This window comes from Sparus aurata, chromosome 12, assembly GCF_900880675.1.
Source record: "Sparus aurata chromosome 12, fSpaAur1.1, whole genome shotgun sequence".
Classification (NCBI taxonomy): domain Eukaryota; kingdom Metazoa; phylum Chordata; class Actinopteri; order Spariformes; family Sparidae; genus Sparus; species Sparus aurata.
This window is the reverse complement of record NC_044198.1, coordinates 26704526-26722119: the sequence shown is the minus strand read 5'-3', so window position 1 is coordinate 26722119 and position 17594 is coordinate 26704526. Positions and strand designations below refer to the sequence as shown.

General features: G+C 42.0%; 1 protein-coding gene across 2 annotated transcripts in view; it reads right to left on the bottom strand.

The window, feature by feature from the left end:
* Positions 1–507: 507 nt before the first annotated feature.
* The window catches only part of pitpnm2 (phosphatidylinositol transfer protein, membrane-associated 2), a 46244-nt gene continuing 29157 nt past the window's right edge, over positions 508–17594 (bottom strand). The window contains exons 11-27 of one of the 2 annotated variants that reach the window (XM_030435517.1): positions 17356–17509; positions 17065–17254; positions 16852–16971; positions 16535–16746; positions 16261–16436; positions 15658–15828; positions 15419–15559; positions 14961–15122; positions 14599–14865; positions 13449–13597; positions 11035–11151; positions 8959–9075; positions 8684–8832; positions 8453–8602; positions 7217–7400; positions 7004–7132; positions 508–6913 (exon numbers count right to left, since the gene is read on the bottom strand). In XM_030435517.1, coding sequence (XP_030291377.1) covers positions 6545–6913; positions 7004–7132; positions 7217–7400; positions 8453–8602; positions 8684–8832; positions 8959–9075; positions 11035–11151; positions 13449–13597; positions 14599–14865; positions 14961–15122; positions 15419–15559; positions 15658–15828; positions 16261–16436; positions 16535–16746; positions 16852–16971; positions 17065–17254; positions 17356–17509 — 2957 coding nt within the window. In that variant the 3' untranslated portion in view covers positions 508–6544. The remainder of the gene's footprint in view (positions 6914–7003; positions 7133–7216; positions 7401–8452; positions 8603–8683; positions 8833–8958; positions 9076–11034; positions 11152–13448; positions 13598–14598; positions 14866–14960; positions 15123–15418; positions 15560–15657; positions 15829–16260; positions 16437–16534; positions 16747–16851; positions 16972–17064; positions 17255–17355; positions 17510–17594) is intronic. The other variant, XM_030435516.1, reaches the window with a different exon arrangement.

Sequence of the window (17594 nt, the reverse complement as noted above, 5' to 3'; positions counted from 1 at the left end):
TCAGAGCAGACTGACTTTTGTTAGTCAGTCTCTTTACTTTCAAGTTACCGCTCTAAAACAGCTTCATCACAGAGAAATGAGTTTGGATCTTTTTACAAACATTTTGATTATGCTCAGAGTCAAGAAACAGGATTTATTATTTAGCCCCTGGTGACAAAAAAAGAATTGTATTGAATTGTAATAATCATTCAAAGAAACCTTTTACTGAATATATTTGTGTGATTGTTATTTGACACGACAACACTGCAGCACCAACCTCCAATGAACTGCAACTCTGCCATGTAGTCCATCCTCCTCTGTGTCATTAAACCTAAGTGCAGCAAATGGGAAGATATTCTGATGTTAAGATGATATTTGTAATGAAAAATTGCATTTCAGTCAGAGCACATGAAGAATAGATGTATCGTCTTGGACTTTTTCTATCCTGCTGTATTTGACCGACAATATTTCTTCAACAACAAGAGCCTCGTCGCTGTAGCATGGCTGATAAAATGACACGTACACATGTTGAGTTACTGTCCAATTGGATTTATTCCACAGTACAGACAATGGTAGAGAGAGCCGGGGCCGGGCAGCAGAGGTTTGGCCCGATGTATGAACCAGGAGACATCGGTACTGAATCCTCTGTCTGAAATGTCAAAATCACTCAGAAGAGTAATTCTAATACTGGTGTTGTTAATCCAGCACACACAGTGTCGTCAATTAAAGGATAAACAGTTTCCAATCATCCAAAAAGATCTTTATGTTCGTCTGCGTACAGCTGCTGACAGAATACAGAGAAACGCTTTATTTCAAATGCCCCTTGTTTAGATTTAAAAACACATTAACACTTAATAAATTGTATTGTTTGTAACATTGTGTTTGTATTTGTAATCAGTTATAACAACAATCATTGAAGCATCTGCAACATATATAAACAGTAAGTGGATGCTTTAAAAAATACACATCAGGAAAGTTGTAAATAAATCCGGACAGGAAGGTTTAATACTGTTTAAGACTAATGATTATAACCAGGTTGCATTTGGCTGTCAGGTAATAATTGTTTAGAATCTAATTAAGGATTCTGAATGATTAGTTGTCACAACAAATGCATAAAAGAAAACTAAATAATGTCCTAAAAACTGCTTACAACTACATTATAATGTGTTTATAAATTCTAAATAAAGGGGTTCAAATAAAGTGTCACTGAATCACTGCATATATCCAAAATATAAATGAATTATTGCCACCTTAAATGTTGACAGACCTACACTTCTATTAATATCTGTGATGTTTCATCTCAGTTAAATATCCTACAGCTGGATTACAACTGAATGACCATTTCATATAATATAAATTATATAAAATATTGGTACAACTTAATAATAATGCACCCGTTATTTACTAGATTTATTAGTTGTGAGTTATGGTTCATGAATCATTTATAGATACAAGCATTAATATCATCTAGTCTGATACAGCCCAGCCCACTTCCTGTTTAAGCACCACCCACTTCGATAAACCATCAGTTACAACTTATATCCTCTTCATGACGGGTGTTTTATTATAAAGTGGTGCCACAAAAACTCAAACTCAAACTAGAGTGTGTGTTTTAAAAACGAGCTGATGACAAACCTCTGTAAGCGTTTTACGTCTAATCCAAATGTGGCAATAATTGTGATAATCTCAAATATAATCAGCAGAATGTTTTCATACAGATCTCATTAAACAGCGAGGACATAGTGGACAACACAACTGCTTTTATTATTGTTAAGCATGAAGGTTAAGTAGTTCCGATCTGACGGGATGACATGCAACAGCTTGTTAAATAGAGCTGCTTCCTTATGGGAGTTTCACTCTTTCATGCACCCGCTGACTGAAAAAACAGTCTCCAGTTAATATTTCAAAGGTTTTGTAAAATACTGCAGTTTGAAAAATAGGTACTGTCAGTCCTATAAAATGCTCAGCAGTTGTCGACGGTTGTAAAGAGACAGCAGAGGTCAACAGTAGCTCTGATACAAAGAGTTTTCACCAGGTGTGAACTGCAGGTGGTGTGTAGTGAGTGTGAACTGCCTCGAGCTTGTGCCCCTGCTGTGATGGCGCTCCTGCCTGGCTGTGAGGATCAGAACGATAATATTGCACCGGTAAAACAAAAAAAAAAACAACAAACTTCCCGTGTTGGTCCGTAGCCTTAATGACCGCCAAAGTGACAAACAAAATGCTACATATTTCAAATATATTTCACCTGAAATTTCCAGAGTAACATCATGATCTTTATGTAAATAAATAACTCTCAAACATAGAAGTCCTACATACACATCTTTACAGTATGTACACTGACACGTCCGTCGGGCCTGAACAGCCTCAGGATCTGAAACGGACGGACATTCAACTCAGCAAGAAGGGAAACAATGTGTGTTTGTCACCCGCAGCGCAACAGAAACTCAACGCAAAAGTCCATGACTGTTTTGCAAAATAGCTTATTGTCCACAATTGACAGCAACACGCTCAATCTCTGCTCTCAACTCAAACTCTAAAAGACGTCATTAGTTTCCTTCTGAAACCTCTTTTTCAGACGTGGACGACATCAGATCAAAAAGTTGTCAAATCTCCCCTTCTCACTGTGATTAAAGGACGGTTACTCTCTGAATCAAACTGTGAGGCGCCTCCCCGGGCGCTCTGGAACAGGAAGTTATTTTTTTTGTAGTGTGCACATGGAAAACGCCAAAAAGTCATAATTCTGTCATATCTGAACACTTCCATTTGGCTTCCATTTAGCACTGAAATTAATAAGTTGATCGAAAGAAAATTAGTCGCCAACTATTTTGATTTTGATTCCAGCTTCTCAAATTTGACGATTTTCTATTTTTCCTTGTCATTTATGACAGAGAGTGAAGAGTTTTGGGGTTCTGGCCTGTTGGTTAGACAAAAGAAGCAGTCTGAAGACGTCACTTTGAGCATCTGAGACTTTGTGATAACCTTTTTTTCCTTACATTTTATAGCTTAAAGTTAAAGGAATAGTTCACCTAAATAATTGAATCTGCTCATCATCTCATCTCCCCCACATGTTGATGGAAAGTCAGGTGAAGTTTTGTGTTCCTCAAAACATTTCTGGAACTTCATAGCACATACATTCATCAGAATTAATCATTTTGGGTGAACTTTTCCCTTAATTGATTATTCGTGAAAATATCTGACAGATTAAAGGATACTGAAAATAATCGCTAGTTTTTCTTAATCTCAGATTTAACATCTTGCTTGGAAATCAAAGCACAAATTCGCTCCTCATCCTGTAACTGCAGAACTTGCCCGAGATTCTTCACGCTTTTAGGTTTTCTTCAGCATCAAAGTAATCCAGTGATATTTATATGTACATCCATGACTTCGCTGCAAACAGGAAGTACTAAGAGCTAATTCGGCATACTTTTAATGGTGCCAATTTACTAAAATGCAAAACAAACCTAGGCTTAAAAAACATGATCATCGCTGCAGCCAACAGCACAATGCACTGAATCTACAGCTACATTTTACTTCCTGTTTACATCTCCCAAAGATTCATTGGAAATAAAGTTCCCAAATTTTAATCAGCATGATTATCTACCAAATAGAAGTAAAGACAAAGAAGAATAATAGGAGAGTAGAAGGTCGGGGGTGTTGGGGGGGCCCACACTGTCAGACTTCGAACACCTCTGCTCTAAATGCTTCTCTTAAACCATCCGCTGTTTGGCACATTTACTTACATTATTTTCATACCAGACAAAATGCACAGACACGAGCGTGGCTGCACACACGGTTTACCCTGAAATTAATTTTAAAAAAGTGTCATGCACTACAGAGGTGTTCGTATGTAGCAACATGAGATGGTAACTACAGTATACTTCCACCGTAAACTAGTGCAAAAAAACAACAATGAGGTTCCACAGTTGATCGACTACAGTATTAGAGAATGATTTCCGCTTCTGTGGTGGGTTGAAGACATTTCTGATCACACAGAGGGTGGAGACAGACACTCTGGTGTCGGAAGCCGGGCATCAGACAACAGCATAGTACAACGAAGAGAACGAGAGAAACAACCGTGCTACTTATCCTAACTCCAGGAGCTGACAAGGGTTTAAAGGACAAGTTCATCGTTTTCAAGTCTGTCTTAAAACAATTGTAAGGTGTCCAATCGATCACATTAAGAAGAGGATTAATCTTCTTTTGTCCTTCCATTCCTTCTGTTCATACTTGCAATTAAGAGATAAATTCTTAACGCGCTTCCAACGAGCACAACAAAGACACAATACATGTTTCATCTTAAGCTGATATGAGGCTTTTAACTATTCTCGTTAATTCTACGTCTTCGTCGCCTGTGGTGATAAATCCCCAGACCTCCTTAACAAATCACCTAATTTTGTGTGATACTAAGTGAGAAGAAACTTTATAAACTTTGTGCGATGTAGTTTGTCAACAACATTTCACAAATCACTGCTGCCTTCTGGTAAATCTGGCATTAAATGCAAAAAATGAATTTGTTTCCTTCCTCATAGAAAGTGTCGGTTTGTTGCAGCAGCATCATTTAAATTAAGATCTGTTTTTATTCACTCCAGCCCTGATGTTGGGTGTATATATTTAAAACATGGAAGTTATAATATAAATGAAATAGAGGGTTGGCTTAATATGAAGTTTATCAAGTTTTTGCACACGAGGTCGATGTTGTTCCCCCTCATATTTACTAGAAGCACGTTAGAAGTGTTTTAATGGTCAGTATGAACACAAGGAACGACTTCAGCGAGACAGACTTGAAAAAAACAAACCTTTGGTGGCATCAGGACTGAAAAATCTGACTACTTGTGCACATCATTTGTGTTTTTGGATTGGAGATGTGAGGTGGCTTCTTCTTCAGTGTCCCCTTCCTAATAAAATATACAGTTCAGTAGACAGAAGCTATGAAATGTTTGCTCTCATGAGGGCGCTGTTGATTTTCTTTCCACCACTGAAACTGATCCAGTCTTTTAAACATTCACGCTGAATCACATCCGGCCCGTTCTTCAGTACATTAGGTAAAAACAGTTAAAGATCAACACGTGTCTGTAAGTGAAAGCTTTGTGGAAACGCTGGGTCCAGCCTGACAGGAAACAGGCTCCTCGGCACAAACACCAGGTCCGTCCTGTTCGGGAACACCACACGAGTGTCCCCCAGCAGCAGCACAGGTGGGGAACAGAACACCACCAACAGGTGGATCAGAGGTATTGCAAGCAGATGAATATATAAAGGGATTGTTGCTGTGGACTGTACAGAGTTCAGTTGTTGCTTTAATGCTGCATGCCCTGTTTTTCTGCTTCCTGTTCCGTCTGTGGAGAAAAGTGTCTCGTTGGATATTAAGGCCTTGGATGGCCCAGAGGCCACACTGAAAGGGAAAATACTACGGAGACTCACACACGCCGGAATGAAAACTGGACTAGCAACCTGGTAGCATCAACACACGTAAGATATCAGTGACAGCCGAATTGTTCTGTGACGAAGACAAGAGGAAATTTCATCTCTGATACATTTAGATGCTTCAAGGATCAATTCAACCAAACTACAAAAAATACAGATTTTCTCACCTCCACCTTCTCACCTGTCGAGTCTAGCTCTGACTCGACAGTAACATTGCTTCTTAATGATATCTCCCCACTGTTCAATAAGCTCATGATGTCACTGCTTTCTGTAGAGCTCTGTGTTTATCTACTGCTCACACAAACTGAACATTGTTTATGTAAAATGCTCGGATATTTCATTGTTTAAATCAAAACATTACTTGACGTAAAACAACAGTTTTTATTGGCTTTTTTTGTCAGCCAATAGTTGGAGTTTGTCAGAATATCTCCTTGTTTTGAACGTAGGGCATCAAAATGTCTAAATTTGGAAAAAGAAAAAAACCCCAAACTATCTCAGCTCAACACCATGAGAGCTAAGTGAGAAAGTGTGTTTTCTTTCTGCAGTTTGGATGAACCAGTGGATGCTTCGCTTCCTTGTTTCCTGTCTCCTCCCATGGTGTTATTGCCCGTCGTTGCTAGGTGCTTGAAACGTGTCGCTCAGCTGACAGTGGGACAGAAACAGAAGTGAAAGTCATTTGGCTTTCTAACATGGCTGCCAATCAGCTTGGCCTCAAACCCGTGCTCGACTGTTTGGATCTGGCTCTGTGGTTTGTCCTGAGCTCATGACTGTGAAGTCCAGGACAGTGTGTTGTATATGTGTGTGTATGTGTTCGGAGAAGGGGAGGTGGGGGTTTCGTCCCGTTACACGAGATTAGTTTAAGGCTTATAATATTTCATTTAATCCCTCCTTGTCACGTTTTAAATATTTAGCGATGTATCCTATAAAAGTATTACTGTAAAAGAGTCATGCTACAGAATAGTCTTTGTTCGCTGGATCCTTCCGGGCCTGATCAGTCCACTCCTCCTGGACAGCTTCCCAACCTTTCATTTCTAAAATACAACCCCTCCGTTCACCTCCGCCTCTTCCTCCACCCTTCTTTCTTTCTCCAGAGATCATGGTGGCTCAGGCCGAGTCCTTCAACACCACAGCTCCGATTTGAACCTTACTTTGGGCCGAGTAACCCGCTACTACCCTCCTTGGTGCTCCCGCTGCGGCCCCAGCACCCTGCGGCGATGCTCATACTCCTCTGGGCTGCAGGCCCGACCACTCGGTCCCGCTCCATTTCGCACTGGCTTAGGGTTCGCTCAGTCCGCCCCTGCTGGTTGGGAGAGGACGACCCCGCCCCGCCGGGCTGCTTAGAGGAGATGGTGCGAAAGATGTGATTGCGTTTGCGAAGGAAGTCTCCTCCGGCGGCGCCGAGCCCGAAGCTGCCCTTGCGGAGGACCATGCGGGTGCTGGCGGACTTGGCGGGCCGAGACCTCTGGTTGTACTCCAGCTGGGACAGGTGGGAGGCGTAGCCGTCCGGGATGAACTGGAAGAGATATTCATGACCATCAACTCACAACATGAACTCTCTGATGGTCAACAAAGAATATTATATGTGTGTGTCTGTTCTGTTTACCTGACACTGGTGCTGCATTTTCTTCGTGGGCCTCCCCACTATGTAGATATGTGATGGAGGCAGGCCGATGGACGAGTACACAGAGATGTCCTTGGTGGAGCCGTAGGCAGCAAAGATCCTCATGTGGGCCTAATCAAAGAGGGAGGTCAGCTTTCAGAGACGTCAAGAATTTAAATATGAAAACACCTCAAAACTCAGCGCGGCCTACTTTACCTCGTTGATGAGGCATTTGAGGAAGTTGGCCTTGTGTCGAAGCGGGTCATGAACGAGCCCGTCGCAGAACGAGACGATGCCGTGAGGAAAGTTGTGCTGGGAGAGCCAGGCGACCACGCGCTGCTTCTGCATGTCAGGGCGACCCGTTACGTATACGATCAGGTAGCCCAGATCCTGCCAGTATCTATGAATAATAAAGTATATGGAGCACAAAGTTGGTTCAGTTTTTTCCAGTTTTACAAATACAGTAAACAGGAACTGATAAAGGCTACTTTTTTCTTTGTCGCCCGTGGAGAAAGTCACTAGACTCCCTTTCATAATCAGTCAGTTTTGTGAGTTGTTGCGTTAGGATGACAAACTCTTAACTATTTGGGCCTTCTTGTAAATTCAGCATTAGTCTTTCTTTATCATTTATGAAGTGCCAGTTTGTCAAGGCTTCTCCTTCTTCTCCTGCTACAATTAGCAGCTGTTTTGAATTGATTTTACAATAAACACAAAATGTATGAAAGAAGACAACATTTTATACAAAGTAAATGTCAAATTTGACAAATACAATAAGCAGTTACAAATATAGGGTACTTCTTTGTCCCCAAGTCCAAGTCCCCAAACTCCCTTTAAAAATCGGTCAATTTTGTGAGTTGTTGCGTTAGAAGAAAATGTATTAACGGCAAATTCTTAACTATTTAGGCCTTCTTGTAAATTCTGCATTAAATGGAAAACATAACGTTGTTTCTTTTCTTGTAAAAAGTGTCAGTTTGTTGCAGAGCCTGTCTGCTGCTCTGTTTAAACATTTAGCAGCTGTTTGAACACACTGTTTCAACTAAGTGCACCATTTGTGCCAAATTAATGAAAGAAGATAACATTTTATTGACAGTAAATGTGTTTTTAGTAACCATTTTGTCCACTTTGTCGCCAATGGAGAAAGTCCCCAGACTCCCCTAACAAATCTCTTAATTTTATGTAATGTTGAGTTCAAAGAAACTTTATTAACCTTGTGAAACATTGTAAATTCAGCAAATGTTGTACATTAAGTTTTATTTCTTTGTGTCAGGTATAAATAGCCTCTGATACTTAATATTCATATACGTGTTTGTTTCGATTGGATTAGTTCCTGCAGAATCTCTGTTGCTGCTTTAGTTCTCTGAAAGAGCCTTTTGTCAGCTCTTACAACACAATCATTTACAGTGTATGCTATTGAAAAATAAGCCTGCAGAGGGTTGTGGATCTGACCCTTACCTCACCACATCCACAGCTCCAGCTCGAACCTTTGGGTCGCTGCCCATTATAGACACACTGGCAGCAAATGATCCGTCAATACTGAACACAACAAACTCTGTCCCTCGTGGTACCACAGTGAGATAGCTGTCTGCAAACGTGTGGTCCCCTCTGCAAGAGAGGAAGCAAAAAAATATAGTGAAAATGGTAAAACATGCATTTTTTAATACGTTAAGTAAAGTTTCAGCGTACCTGACCACCATTTTGACAGGATACACCCCGATACCGAGCCTCTTGCTCTCAGGGATTACATAAGAGACTCGTCCGCTGCTGTTGGTGAGCTCTGTGTTAAAGTACACCCACTCTCCAGAGGGAGGCTGGGTCATGATGTGGATGTCAATCTGAGGGAAAATAACACAGAGATCTTTTCAACACTGCGACTCAGAGTGACCTTAACGACACAGATGGTGACACAGTTACATAACTCGTCTTATTTACGGCACATCACAGCTGGACGCTGTCATTACCTTCTCTCCAGTGAGGGTGACCATGTCCAGAGGGCCGTACATGAAACGCCCCGTCACCATCTGGGCTCCGTCCTCCGTGTACACCGCGTCGTTCACTCGATGGTTGGCCGTCACATTCTGACGCACAGAGGACAGAACAGGAAATCAGACGAACGTCCTCCTCATCTCAGTTGTTTCATAACGTTAACCGTGATTGTTTTGATTAATCCTTTAAAATCAATCCAAACAGCTTCTTCTAACTGTGAAGCTGCCAGAATTCAAATCAGAGAAGTTCTAAGTTGATCAAAATGTTTATTGAGTTCAGAACTTAAGCTTTCGACGTAGTATCGAGTGGTTTGTCTGACTCTTTAGCCCTCAACTTCAACTCTCTGGCAACACTCAAACTGTTTCAGGAGGAGACAGAGAAAAAAAAGTACCAGTAAAGCGATGTACAAAACACTGATGCATTAATGTCAGAGCTGCATTTCACAGTTGGAGCTGCTCCAGGTGGATACAGTTTGAACTACTACTATACACAGTCAGCTAGTTCAGTACAGCGGTTCCCAACATGGAGGTCGAGCCCCTCCAAAGGGTCACATGGAGAATCTGAGGGGTCATGATGTGAGCGAAAACTTCGAAACTTTACCTCGTCTTTGAACATTTGTGCCTGAGACAACAACTCCCATGATCCCACACTGCTTTGTTTTTTTGTTTTGATTGAGACACAAATTGCATACTTTGCATTTAAAACAGCTTGAGGCCCAGAGGTAAAATCATCTATGGAAGCCCTGAAGGAGAAGGGAAGACTTTAGAACTGGTGAAAAAAAAAAAGGTTTGCCAGAAGATTTTCTGCTGAAGAAAACAACTTTTTGTCATGTTTTCACAGATTTAAAAAAGGAAAAGAAGAAGAATTTTAAGATTATTATGGCAAAAAAAATTTTCCCACCACTTCTCAAGTCATAAACACAGGAGAGGAAACAATTTAGATCAGACTTAAAAAAAAACAGAAGAGCAGAAAACAAATCTCTTGCTGTCAGAGCAGCCGGAGATCATTTTACCTCTGACAGTGTTATAATGAAGTACTGAGATGTCCTGACCTACAAATGTTATCCAAATATGAGAAAACTGTCGCATCATCAAGATTTAATAGATTATTTCCCAGTGAAAAAGAAAATTATAGCGCTAAAATGATCATCTCCAGGGTCAATAACCACTTCTTGCTTCAGATTTTCTTATCATAATTTAATATTTATGGTATGTTTGAAGACATCTTGTAAAAAGTATCTTTAAATGACTCTCAGGCCATACTGAAGTCAACTGTCATGAGCATTTCACAGGCAGATATTAGTTCTTTGACAACATTTTCAGACAACTGCCGACATTAAAATCTTTCCTGACGGAGTGTGTTTGGTGGCCACCAGGGGGAGACAGACGTTGTGCCCTGCAGGTTTGAGTCTCCACCGCTGGCTGAATGTCAGGAGCTGCAACGACTAATCGATTTAAGACTCAAACGAAGATAAATTGCCAATTATTTTGACTAACAATTAATTGTTCAGTCATTTTTTAAGTAAAAATGTCAAACATTCACTCGCTTTTGTTGATGAAGACTCTGAGAGATTGTTTCAGTGCACTGATGTCATTTTAGACAACAAAGTTTATCATTAATCTAGAAGATGTCCTGCTGCATTAACAAAAATCTTCGTCCCAGTTTTTGATAATCACATTTGGCCAACATATATTAGAATCGAAATGCATTACTCCCAAAAAAAATGATAATCAGCTGGCCTCTTAATTGTTTCAAGGATTTTTCAAGCAAAAATGTCAAACGTTGTCTTGGTCAAGCTGCTTAAATGTGACAATTTGCTTCTTTTCTTTATAGTTTTTGAGTTTTAGACTGCTGAAGACGTAACTTTAGGCTCTAGGAACTTATGATGCAAATTTATTCACAATTGTTTTTACACAACGATCCACAAATCTGATGGATTACGAAAATCATTGTGAGCTGTATGAATGCCTGAGGGGAAGGCTAAATGTAACAGGTCATACATGTTTGCAATGACAGAGGTAAAAGCATTTAAAACCAAACAGAGATCTTACCCTAATCTTAACGTGAGTCCTCTTGCGGAGCCACTTCTCACGAGGTTTGGATGGAGTGAATTCAGACACTTCTTTACCATCCAGCTCCAAAATACTGGAGTTCTCATGTCTCATCACCTACAGAAGGAAATTTGTTTTAAATGAGAACAAAAGCACAAAACCGTTCTCACACTCGAGCAGTAAATTGGTTATTGTAGGATTCAGTTTCACAGCTCAGCCACAGTTAATAAAATGCTCCATCAGACTGTTACTGCAAAGTACTTAAAACTTTAAGATTTACTAGAGTCGACATTTTCTCTGCTCGCTTTCTTGGCATCCATCTGTTGCAATTCTTCAGCTGGATATTCAATTTTTAAACATAACCATTAAGACTTAAGATGAATTGATGAAACGTAATGTTAGCTTTGGCCGAGTGCTTCATTTCGAAGTTTATGACTTTGTCCTCTGCACTAAAGTCCCAACTGTAGACAGAGCTGAAGTCTCAGTCAGAAATAAATGAGCTGTGACAATAAAATTTACTTAAAAACTACAAAAATGGGTGAAATTAAGGGTCATAAATGCCAGAATGCCTGCAGGCTTCATGATTTATCATCTGGGGATCATGAATGTGTGTATAAAAACTGTGCCAATCCATCTTCTTGATGCAGAAATAACAAAAGTTGTCAACCAGGTGGTGGCTCTAGAAGACAAGTCCGAGGATCACCACAGTCGTTAGGGTTCATCCTCTTGGTACCATGAATACATGTACCCAGTTTCTTGGCGTTCTATCCAATGATTCTGAAGACTTTTCACTAAGAAATAACAAAAATTGTCAACTAGATGGTGACACTAAAAGAAAAGTCAGAGGATCACCAAACTAAGCAGGATTCATCACCTGGGGACCATGAATGTCTGTACATGATCAATGTTGAGGTATTTCACTGGTTAAAAGTAAATTGAGGAGCCTAATCATTGTTGTACAAATGAATTTTGTGACATGGTGGGGAATCGAAAAGCCAGAAGATTATTAAAGTTCATCCTCATGGTACAATAAATATCTTATTTTATTATATTTTATTTAATTATTTTATCTACCCAATAATTTTGAGGAGATTTCCCTAAAAAAAACAAAAACTGTCAATAGATCAAAGGTAAGGGGATGATCAAAGGTTGCACGATTTATCATCTGGGGACCATGAATGTGTGTATAAAAACTGTGCCAATCCATCTTCTTGATGCAGAAATAACAAAAGTTGTCAACCAGGTGGTGGCTCTAGAAGACAAGTCCGAGGATCACCACAGTCGTTAGGGTTCATCCTCTTGGTACCATGAATACATGTACCCAGTTTCTTGGCATTCTATCCACTAAAAGAAAAGTCAGAGGATCACCAAACTAAGCAGGATTCATCACCTGGGGACCATGAATGTCTGTACATGATCAATGTTGAGGTATTTCACTGGTTAAAAGTAGATTGAGGAGCCTCGTCATTGTTGTAAAAATGAATTTTGTGACATGGTGGGGAATCGAAAAGCCAGAAGATTATTAAAGTTCATCCTCATGGTACAATAAATATCTTATTTTATTATATTTTATTTAATTATTTTATCTACCCCAATAATTTTGAGGAGATTTCCCTAAAAAAAACAAAAACTGTCAATAGCTCAAAGGTAAGGGGATGATCAAAGGTTGCACGATTTATCATCTGGGGACCATCAATGTCTGTATAAAAACTGTGCCAATCCATCTTCTTGATGCAGATGTATTTCAGGCATTTTACGAAGAAACAAAAATTGTTTTAGAAGGTGGCACTAGAAGAAAAGTCAGAGGATCACCAAACTCAGCAGGATTCATCACCTGGGGACCATGAATGTCTGTACATGATCCATATTTATCCACCTCACTAATCCATCGAATAAATTAGATATTTCAATGAATAAAAGTAAATTGAGGAGCCACGTAATTTCTGTAAAAATGAAATTGTGACCTGCTGGCGAATCAAAAAGTCAGAAGATTACTCAAGTTGGAGAGATTCATTCTCTTGGCACCATGAATATCTGTATAATTTTTTTTGGCAATCTACCCAATAATTTTAAAGAGATTTCCCTAAAAAACAAAAACTGTCACAAGATAAAAAGTCAGGGAATCATCAAAGGCTGCAGGATTTATCATCTGGGGACCATGAATGTCTCCATCTTTTGATGCAGATGTATTTCAGGCATTTCATTAAGGAACAAAAATCGTTCTAGAAGGTGGCTCTAGAAGAATAGTCAGAGGATCACCACACTCAGCAGGATTCATAACCTGGAGGCCATGAACATCTCCACCCAGTGTCATTGCAATCTAACCAGTGTTATTATGGCGCCAGCATGACTAAAAACACACGTTTAATCAAAATGAAAATATGAAGTAGAATGAACACAAAGACTGTACGAACCTGTCTGAGTAAGAACGAGACGACGTCTGTGGACTCCCAGTACGACGCGTGGAACAGATGAGGAAGCGCCACGGTGGGAAACGCTGTCAGGGCGTCAGGGCAGTACAGGGCGTAGTCCATCCTCTTACTGCCCCACCACCGGGAGGCAACTACAACAGGAGGGGGAGGAGACGGGGGAAAGATGGAGACAGAGAGGAAGAGTGACTTCAGGGAATCAGTGCGTCCGGTGAATGTTTGCGGAGTCCACTGCAGATTTACGTTCTGCTCGAGTGGAGATGAAGTTCAGGGTTCTCACAGACAACAGGAAGTTTAAAGATCTCGAGGAAAACACTACGAGGACCTGGAGGTTCGACACTCGTAAGGAAGCAGCTCAGACTCTGACAGAACCTCGTCGAAGCTGCTCTCACAAGTCTGAGCTGAAGAGAAGTCACACAAGAATGACTGTAGAATGTAACTAAGTACATCTACTCAACTACTGTACCATTTTGAAGTACTTGTAGTTTCCTTGAGTATTTCCATTTTCTGCCACTGTGTACTTCCACTCCACTAAAGTTTGGAGGCAAATATCTTATTGATAACTTTAGTTACTAGTTACAGATTACATGCTGCATCAGAACCAAAGCAGCACGGTTTTAATTTAATTGATCAGTAATCAGATAATAAGCAACAAGCAGAAACATGCTGAATGTCAGATCCATGCAAGTATTTGTCTGATCTTGATACAAAGCAGAATATCAGATCCAATAAATAGTCAGCCCACAACATACAGGTAGATATAGGTATAAGTTAGTTTTACTTAATATCAGATACTTTTACTCAGGTACAATTCATACAAGTGACTTTCACTTTAACGTGTGTTTTAAAATGATAACTTTACTTTTACTTTTATGGGTACTTTTAACAAATTATAATATATTGTAATATTGTAGTTTTTTTTCTAATTAAATTGTATTTACTGCCATATAAATAAGAATGCTTTGGTTCCTGTCAGTCCAAAGTTTCCGGGTCCCGTTTGTCATTTCTGAAGACTACTGAGGAAGACTATCTGAGAGAGGAAGATACAGGAGGAGGAAGGAGGAAGCGCACACAGGAGAGAGGATGGATCCTAGCATCCTTCCCTCATGTCCTCTCACTACAGCTCCCAGGGTACCTTGCTCTATGTTCTTCAGCACCCTGGGCGACGGGGGCGCTGAGCTGATGTCTGTGATGTCAGACGTGACATCGGTGAGGTCAGAGGTCATGTCAGAGCTAACGTCCGAGCTCTGCTCAGACTCCACTCCGTTGGATTTCGGGAACACCTGACGGGTTTTCTGGCGCAACCGCAAGGACGGAGTCCGAGAGGCGAACCTATTGTAGGGAAGAGCCAGCTGGGACAGCAGACTGGACCTTTTAGAGTGGCTGACCTCACCTTTGTGTGCTGAGGGGATGTTTGGAGGGAGGAACAAGAACACAAACACTGTCAGCTTGGAGACGAAACGTGGGTCAGGCGCTGGCGGTTAAAGGTCCACTTACTCGTGGCGATGTTGGACGCGGTGTAAGAGTCGGCTAATCCCGACACCTGGCTTGCCAGACTGGCCTCGCTGGCCCGGCGGTTGAAGCGAAGGTGAGGGACCCCCGGTGATGTGGAGGACGGGTACTGACCATCCACGAAAATATGTGAGTGAAGAGAATCAGCTGCAGAGACAGAAGAGATAAGTTAGAGTCATAAACTTCACTGCAAAGACAAAGAACTAACAATCATTCATTTATTCAGTCGTATTTGTAAAGACAGACAATGATAATTTATATAAACCTAAAGGTATGGTGCTAGCTTAGCTTAGCATAAAGACTGGAAACAGGTCAATAAAGATCTTTCTCTTCTGGTTAAGATGTCTTCCCCAAAAATTACAGAGTGCTCCTTTAAAATCAGTCAAAAACTGCCCCAGAAAACAAGTGAGAACAAAGATGAACAGATGATAACAGATACACACTCTCTGCGTGGAGCTGCGAGCTCTGCCAGTTGAGGACGGGTACGGGGATGGACGTCTCATTGACGGCGTTTTCCAGGCAGCGTTGGGACACGGCACCAGCAGACTCCATCAGAAGCTGAGGGTTATTCTGCACCGTCTCGACTAAGGAGTCACAAGAAGGGAGGAAGAAAGAGGATGACACTTTAACAACGAGAAGTAAAATCTGCAGCGATATGTTTGGTTTGTTTGTGCGAACTCACCCAGGAGAGCTGAGTGTCCGTCGCCCAGAGGAAAGCGCTGGTAACGGGGGACGCTGAAGGGAGGCAGCAGGTGGAAGCGTTTGTCCAGGAGAGGCTCGAGGCGCGAGGCCGACGGATCGGCTGGATGGAACAAGTTATAAACCTGCTGACAGGCCGGACGCAGAGCCGACACTGGAGAGCAGAAGCAAAGACACATTGAGAAACCTCGATCAATCAACAAACAGAGAAAATCAAACCATACAGGATCGTATAATATTGGATACGAGTCCAGATGTTAACTCAACAGCTGCAGGTCAGAAATCACTCTCCAAAGGAAACACAGTGCAGTCAGATTCCTGCCTGTGTGACTTTAATCACGTATGTTTCTTCTCGCAGCCAAATTTTTTCTGCCTATGACATCAAACACCAAACCTCTGACCTCTGACTCGTGCTGTCCAGCTGTTTGGAGACGTGACTCTCACACAGAAAAAAAACATCAGAGGCTACAAAAAAAACTTCCTGCTCTTCTGGCAAGAGGAAAATCATTAAAGGCCCTTTTTGTTTTAAAACCCACAGCGTGGGACTAAAAGGATACATGAGGAACATCATGAAAAGCTTCCTCACCATCTAACGAGGGCACCACAGTCTTCCTCAGCGCGAGCACCAGCCCCAGAGGAGAGCCGAACAGGAAGAAGTCCGTCACCTCGAAGTCAAACTTTCCCAGCGAGCCTCCTTCCAGCATGGTGCTGTTGCTGGAGCGCCGAGAGCCGGGCTCCCCGTGGAGAACGCTGGAGTGGAGACTGATCATCCAAACAATCAGAGTTTTCATTCAGCATTCATGGAAACCAAAAAAACTGCACATATTAGCTGAAATCTGCAGAAGACGTCTGTGTGTCACCTGGACAGGAAGGCTTGGTGGTGTTTGATGGTGTCCAGCTCGTACGTGGACGAGTCGCTGCGCTTGCGTGGAAGTTGTCTCTTGGGGTCGTCGGGCCCCGAGCATCGAGGGATGTCAATGTTGCTCCGGCTGAGGTGGCGGCTTCCTTCGAGGGACGGCGAGGAAGGAGAGACGCTGTTTATGACGATACCTGGAGAGAGGAGGTCGGTGTCCTGAGAGACAAAGACGTAAAGAGAACACAAACACATCGTCAGGCTGAAACGAGCTTCTAGCGTTGCTCTAGCCTGACTATCTGAAGTCAGAGTTGAGGCTGATACCTGCACACTGATGGCGCTGCCCCGTCTGCTGCTGTTTTGGCTTTCGGACACCGTTACAGAGCTGCTGCACAGAGCATCAAACCCCAGGATGCCTCCAACGCAGTCGCCGATAACACACACCTGCATCATCACACAGAAACACAGAAACATGTAAACACACCGAGCTGGAGGAGAAACCCCACAGCAACACACACCTTCAGGCTTCACACTGACCTGGCCGTTAAAAGACTCTCCTTCCAAAGACCTGATGAAGTCACTGTACACCTGATTGGCCCGTAATATGACGGTTGCCACGGCGTCTTGGTACTGCGGCGCGGAGGTAGCCAGGAGAGGCAGCGCGGCCAGAGGGATGTGGTCCTGGCTGCTGGACAGGCAGCTCTCGTCGTAGCTGTAGGGGCTCAGACTGCAGAGCAGAGACAGCAGGTTATTCTCGTACACAGCAGGTCCTGCATGTATTACACCGGATAATTTAATTACTGCTCAACACTCGGGAGTATCGCTCACTTGGAGACCAGTGAGAAGGCGTCGACACACACAGCGGGGCAGGGGACCATCCGGATGGCGATGCGGCCGAGCGCCGTGGGGTAATGGACCCTCATCACCGTCTCAAACGCCCCGCTCAGCGTGTTGCCATCGCCCTGCTTGCTGTTCTGCTCACCTGCAGACAAACAACAGCAGAGGCAAAGTTGTCTCGTGGGACTCTCAGTTCACACAATAACGATGATCCAGTAATTATCCCTGGA